Genomic DNA, 7,309 nt, shown 5'->3' with positions numbered 1-7,309 from the left:
TCTGGTACTAGGAACACAACATGTCTACTCTCTCAGTGAAGCAGATTATCTGAAAACCCTCTGGAGACCAAATCTACCCTCATAGCCCCTGGAGCAAATGGGCACACAGCACTGTCATCATCTGGCACTAAAGAGAATTTAAACCCCGAACAGAACCAGCAAAGTGTTATAAAAAATAGTAATTGTCCCAGGACCACGAGTAGGCATTTCTAAGTGCAAGTACATGCCCAGTGTAAGTGCTGGTGCTTCCTGAGAGAGCTGAGGCAGGGTTACAGAGCTGCTCCCTGCTTCAGTCGAGGCCCTCACTTGCCCTCTCAACACGTAATGTTGGTTGGGGACATAACCTTCAGATCCAAGTTCTGGGCTCTGAGGGCTCTTTGCAGGCTGAGCTTATAGGAGTGTGAGGTTGACCTGGGCCCTGTCCCGTCTGCTTGGCAGTCACAGGAAGTTTTCTCCGCCCAGGGGCAAATCTGGTCCTCAGTCCCAGGCAGCAGGTTGAGAGAGGTGGTGTGGGTGAGCAGCACTAGCCCTCAGCACTCCTCCATGGGGGGCAGGGTGGATGGGCACAACTTTTGAGAGCCAAATGGGGAATCACAGGTAAAAGTCAGGGTCTTGTTCACTGGGTGGCCAGGCAGCGGTGGCTGAAGAGGTGGCTGATGACAGATGGGTCAGCCACAGTAGATGTGTCCCCCAGGTTGTGGTCATTCTGAGCGATTTTCCGAAGCACACGTCTCATGATTTTCCCTGGGGGAACCACAGGCTTTTGGTCACCTGGTGACAGCACTGACCCACCCCCTGCCAAAGGCTCCCATGCACACATACTCCCCCACCCTTGGCCTCAGCCAATCACAGAGGGGCCTCGGAGCATACCTGAGCGAGTTTTAGGCAAGGCAGGTGCATTCTGGATGTAATCCGGTGTGGCAATGGGGCCGATCTTTTCTCTAACTGTAACCAACATCATCAAGCATTTCTTCAGCATCTTTAGCCAGGCCCCCGGAAACCAAGGTAGAGATGGCTTTGTTTCCCACCTATTTCATCTTCAAGGCCCTGACCACAGAGTCATTCTCAGGCTCACTGCCTATCTGTCTGTCTCTTTCTAGCACATCATCTCTTTACTCTCATTTTATCTTAATCTACCAGAATGGAACTCAGGTTCTGGAATCACCCTGCTGGGGTTACTAGCAGTGATTAGCAAGTGATTTAACTTTCCGGAACCTCAGTTTCTTCATCTTTAGAAGAATGAGGGTAACAAGGTCTATTTCATGGGGGTGACTGTAGGGAGTAAATGGGATAATGCATTTAAACCACTTAGCCCTTTGGTGGCACAGAGAAGTGGTCTATAAATGTTAGCGATGCTTATTATCCTAGTGGAGATACTAGTGGGAGACTGAGCAGGAAGAGGACAACCGATCACTGGAGCCCCCTGGGATCTGTTCATGGTTTGGGGAGCAGCTTGCTCCTTCCCCTCAATAACTTGCTGTGGTAACTGGGCTACCAAGACAGACCCCGCAGTCCCTGCCCAGGGAGGCTCCTCACTCTGCTTCTTGAGTTCCTCGGTAAGGGTGGGGCTGAAGGTGTGGCCATCACACAAGGTGACAAAGCAGTACAGGCATTCACCCTTCACAGGATGAGGGTGTCCAACCACAGCGGCTTCCACAACAGCCTCGTGTTCCACGAGCGCCGACTCCACCTCAGCTGTGCTCAGCAGGTGTCCTGGTCAAGGGGAAGGAAGTGCCATGAGAGAGAGATCCCAATTTCTCACCCCAGCCTCTGCTCTACTGAACCCACAGGGCAGGCCAAGTCTGGCCAAATGGAGAAGGCCCTTCATTCATTCCTCACATGGCATCTTTCCAGTTACCCCACCAACCTGGTTCCCCTCCTTTAGGACATTCCAGTGTTCATCTCTTCCTCCGAAACCGGGGCCATAAGTCAGTGTTGTACCTCAGGCATGGTCTGGCCAAAGGCCTGTACTGGTGCTCTCAGAAGGCTTTGGCTGGGAGTTGCCAGCAGGGCAAAGCTAATGAGATGGGAAAGTGGTCCCTGGCCCTCACCAGATACGTTGAGCATGTCATCAATCCTGCCAGTGATCCAATAATAGCCGTCCTGGTCCCTCCGGCAGCCTGGGAAGCAGAGGTGAGGTCACACACCAAGAAATGCACAACATAATACACATCCCACAGTAGGAATAAATGTACATTTACCAACTGCCACACCTACTCCAGTAGCCTCCTAACATGGCTTCCTGCTTCCACTCTTGCTCTCTCTGGCAGCCAGCATCCAAGATGGCCCCAGTGATCTCTGCCTCCTGGTAGTCATACCTCAGTGTAAGTCTAAGTCTCCTTTATCATTTTACTAGTCTGTGTGACCACTAGAATATGGCAGAAGTGGTGGGATGTCAGTTCTCAAAGCAGGTTATAAAAGATACTGCAGCTTCTGACTTGGCTGCAGGGGCTTCCAGTAAGATGGTGGAATAGGCAGACAAGCTTCCCAGACCCTCTTCAACAAAGAACAGAGAAACCAATTGACAGAGATACAGAAGATAATCCTGGAGCCCTGAGCTTTGACAGGAACAGTATAGAAGTGGATTAGGCACCAACTAGTGGAAAAACCTGAACGAAATCACTGAGTACACAGATGGTGGAGTGGTGGACTGTCAGCTACCCTGACGGCACCAACAGCCTGAATATTTCTAAGTGGTGTTGGGACCTGAGAATTGACCTAAAGATCAGCTGTGGTCACCACAGGCTGCAGGGACAACTGTGCTGTTGGCCTATGACTAGGGAGGGACACAGCAAGGAGGGAGACAACCTGAGCTGTGGACTTTTGGCTATCTGGAGGGTACAGCCATTTTGATTGTTTACAAGTGGTGGCCATTTTGGATATTTAAAGTGACCGAGGGTGTAGCCATTTTGAATGTTTACAAGTGGTGGCCATTTTGGATATTTAAAGTGACAGCATTCTCATTCAGAGTCCAAGGACCTAAGAATAGGTTCTGTTTGCCAAGGGCAGCAGAAACATATGGGAGGCTGATACCAGGAAAGGAGACAGGTGGTGAAGGTATAAGTGCTGCCAACTAGTGAACAGAGGAGCACAGTACCCTGCTTACGTAGATAGCATACAAACAAAATGAAAATTATGGACAAGTCACTCCAATATACAATCACTAATTAAATATAAACACAAAAATGTCACAATGCCTCAGAGACAACAGATCATCACAGTCTACATAAAGAAACAAGATAAACCAGGAGAAATAAGGGACCAGGATGGAGACCCAAAACACATCTCTGCAGAAGAAGCAGCATTGGAACTCCTTGATAAGGAATTCAAAGGAATTATATTTAGGTACCTTCAATGGATTGAGAAACAGATCAAGGAAAACACCAACAAAATTGAGGAAAACAGAAAATCCTAGAACAAGTTTGAAAGACAACACAAGAACAAAATGACAAAAACAATGAAAAATTAGAAATGAGACAGAATCTACACACACAAATCCAGAAGACTAATACTAAATTTTCAGAAATAGATAACATATTGAATGGGAAAGGAGTACAATTGAATTAATGGAAGACAGAATTAGTGAGACTGAAGGCAAATACCTTAATACTTCTTTGGAAAGGGATTAATCAGAAAAGAGATCCAAATGAAGAAAGCCTAAGGTTCACGTGGGATGCCATCAAAAGGAATAACATACATGTAATTGGAATTCCAGAACAGGAAGAGACAGAGAAAATTGTAGAAGATTTGTCAGAAGAGAATTTCCCTGGTATGATGAAAGATGAGAATATATCCATTCAGGAAGTCCAAGGAACTCCAAACAGAATAGATCCCAAAAGAAAATCACCAGGACAGATTATCATCAAACTCACCAAAACTGAAGACAAAGAAAATCCTGAAAGCAGCACAGGAAAAGCAAAAAGCCTACAAGAGGCAACCAATAAGACTAAGCTCGTGTTTCTCAGCAGAAACCATGCAGGCGAGAAGACAATGGGATGGTATATATAAAACCCTGAAAGAAAAATTTCCAATCAAGAATTATATACCCAGCAAAATTGTCCCTCAAATATGATGGTGAAATTAGGACATTTCCAGATTAGTAGAAATTAAGGGAATTCATTAAAACCAGACCAACCTTACAAGAGATGCTAAAGGGAGTCCTTTGGACAGAGAACCAACAACTTCAAACAACAACCAATAATTAACACACATGATGATATAATCCAGAAACCAACCCAATTATGGAAGTATCCAAAGAAAATAAGCCTACAAGATTATATACAGGGAACCAGAGACATCAATTGACAAATGAGGACAACTACAAACCAAAAAGAGGGGAAAACATTGTGTAGTTACAGAACTTCTAAATGGTTGGGAAGTCAAGACAACTGCAAGATAGAATAGACTGTTCTAAACTTGGGAAGAAAATTATAAATCACAGGGTAACCTCAAAGAAAAATATAAACCTTCACATCCAAATGAAAAAGAGGACCAGCACAAATATTTGGCAAATACTAAAACGATAGCAACGAAAGAAGTGATAACGCGATTCATAAACAAAACAAGCTCAGCACAGAAAATTATATGGAACAAAGAAATCGACATCACGACAAAGAACACAACAAAATAACAGCAACAAATTCATACTTGTCAATAATTTCATATCTGACAAGGAATTTATCTCTAAAATTTATAGAAAACTCCAGCACCTCAACAACAAAAAGATTAACAATCCCATTAAAAAATGGGCAGAAGACATGAATAGACACTTCACCAAAGAGGATATTCAGGCAGCCAGCAAATAAATGAAGAAATGTTCAGGATCATTAGCCATTAGAGAGATGCAAATCAAAACAATAGTGAGCTTATCATCTTGCCCCAGCACTAGTAGCAAATTTCAACAAGACAGAAAATAACAAATGCTGGTGAGGATGTGGAGAGATTGGGATTTTCATACACTGCTGGTGGGACTGTCAAATGATACAACCACTGTGGAAAACAGTACGATTTTCCTTAAAAAGCTAGAATTAGAAGTACTATTTGACCCAGCAATTCCATTACTAGGTGTATATCCTGAAGAAGTGAGAGGCAGGACAAGAACAGATATATGCATACCCATGTTCATTGCAGCACAATTTACAATAGCAAAAAGATGGAAACAACCTACGTGCCCATCAACAGAAGAATGGATAACCAAACTGTGGTACATAGACACAATGGAATACTATACAACCCTAAATAATGCAGAATCTGCAAAACACTGCATAACTTGGAGGCCACTATTCTGAGTGAAATAAGTCAATCACAGGAGGACAATTATAGTATTAGTTCATTATTATAAAAAGTCAAGGAAATGTTTATATATGGAATGAAACTTTCTTTGTTGGTTTCCAGGGGTGGGAGGGGAGGGAACACTACGAACAACAACAAAAAAGCATCGACCCATGTCGCATGTCACTTTAGTTTTATGTCTTTCACTGTTGTTGTTGTTGTTGTTATTTGCTGTAGAGTTGGACCCGACTCATAGCGACTCCTCCTTGGGTTTCCAAGGCAGTATCACTACAGAAGTTGATTGCCCCATTTTCCTTCTGAGGAGTGGCTGGTGGGTTTGAACCGCCAGCCTTCTGATTAGCAGTCAAATAGCTGAGGCACTACGCTACCAGAGCTCCTATAAATAACTATACACCCACCTAAAGTCTATTCTCAGGAAGTTATTTTTCAAACAGTAAATCGGTTCCTCTCACTCCCCTGCTTAAAATCCCTAACGATCTCCCACTGTACTTAGAATAAATGAAGTTCCTTACCATGGCCCACAAGGCTCTATGTAATCTACCTCTCCAACTTCATGAACTTCCTTCCATTTGCTCACTATATTCTAGCCACGCAGACTTCAGTCTGTTCCTAAGATATTTCAAGCTTGTGTCCCTCTGCCCAGAACACTCTTACTCCAGGTTTTCCCATGCCTGGCCCTTTCTCACCCATCAGGTCTTTGCTCAAAGGTTACTTCAGGAAACCTCTGATCATTCCATGTCCGCTGGCCATCCCTGCGGACACTTTATCACATTGTCCTGTTTCTTTTTCTTCAAAGTTTCTTACTTATTGCTACCTACTAGCAGGGGTTTGTTTATTTGTTTGTTTTTGCTGGATTTTTTTTTTCTCCCCCGTTTAGGATGTAAGCTCTGTAAGAGCAGGGACTGTACCTAGCTTATTCATGGTAATATCTCCCGTGCTTAGAACTTTGCCTGAACATAGTAGATGCTCAATAAACACTTATGGATGAATGGCTTAATGCATGGACAGATCCATGTCCATCAATCCATGTCCCCAGGGTCCAAACATGGGAACATAACATCACATAGTAACACAATGCCACATGTCCCATCTCTTTCAGCACAGAAGCAATGGAAAGTAAAACCTCTTTCCTCATGCATCACATTTCAGGGATGCCAGGCCTGCCAGCAATACTCATTCCTGTCTTCAAGTCTTCTCTGTAGCTCTGGACACCAGACACTGACACGTATGATGTGTTCCTCTCTCTCCTCTTCTTTACCCCAATCAATGTTTTATGAAAATGCAAAGGAAAGGGACATGGCTCACCATCTCCTGTCACGTAGTACCCAGGGAACTTCTTAAAGTAGGTGGTCTCAAACCGTTCATGGTTCCCATAGACTGTGCGCATGATACCTGGCCAAGGCTGCTTGAACACCTGGGGAGTGAAGAAGACACAGTGGTCACATCTGCTACACTGTCTCACTGGAAGACAGTCATAGCTGTGCCAAACCTGAGGGGAAATTTTCCTGAATGCCATTCCTGAGAAGCAGGAGAAAGTACAGGCTTTGGAGATAGATAATCCTGGCTTAGGTCCCAACTGTGGCATTTAGTACCTGTGTGACCTCGGGTAATGACTTCTCTGACCTTCAGGATCCTTGTCTGTAAATCAGAAAGTCATCTACCTTCCAAAATTATCCTGAGTTTTAAGTTAAATAGTACATGACAGTTACCTAGCAGTGTTGTTAGTGATAAGCATTTAGTAAATTTGAGTCTTTTGGGTAATCTCTCAGGAAAGCAGTTTCAGTTTGATGTATGAATGAAAAGACTTATTATTGCCCACATACATGAGCAAATAATTATAGCCCCCATTAATAGCATTCTGTAGCAGCAGATTGTTGAGATGGACAGAACTCTAGGCTAAGTATCAAGGCCTGGATTCAAGTTCTGTGCCTGTTACTAACTTGCTCTTGGGAAAGTGAAGTGGGGGTGGTGAATGGGAGCTGGTGGTCTCCAAGGTCCCTACACGTACTAATATAGC

At 44.1% G+C, this 7,309-nt stretch overlaps 1 protein-coding gene across 1 annotated transcript in view; it reads right to left on the bottom strand.

The window, feature by feature from the left end:
• Positions 1 to 616: 616 nt before the first annotated feature.
• ACSS2 (acyl-CoA synthetase short chain family member 2) overlaps positions 617 to 7,309 on the bottom strand; it is a 63,938-nt gene continuing 57,245 nt past the window's right edge. The window contains exons 15-19 of the mRNA XM_007934583.2: positions 6,598 to 6,706; positions 2,052 to 2,120; positions 1,537 to 1,713; positions 871 to 945; positions 617 to 744 (exon numbers count right to left, since the gene is read on the bottom strand). Of these exons, the coding sequence (XP_007932774.1) occupies positions 617 to 744; positions 871 to 945; positions 1,537 to 1,713; positions 2,052 to 2,120; positions 6,598 to 6,706 (558 nt within the window). The remainder of the gene's footprint in view (positions 745 to 870; positions 946 to 1,536; positions 1,714 to 2,051; positions 2,121 to 6,597; positions 6,707 to 7,309) is intronic.

This window comes from Orycteropus afer, unplaced genomic scaffold (genome assembly GCF_000298275.1).
Source record: "Orycteropus afer afer isolate SDZICR_OR568_19922 unplaced genomic scaffold, OryAfe1.0 scaffold00020, whole genome shotgun sequence".
NCBI lineage: Eukaryota > Metazoa > Chordata > Mammalia > Tubulidentata > Orycteropodidae > Orycteropus > Orycteropus afer.
Note: the sequence above shows the minus strand (reverse complement) of the source record. Positions and strands in the feature narration are given on the sequence as shown.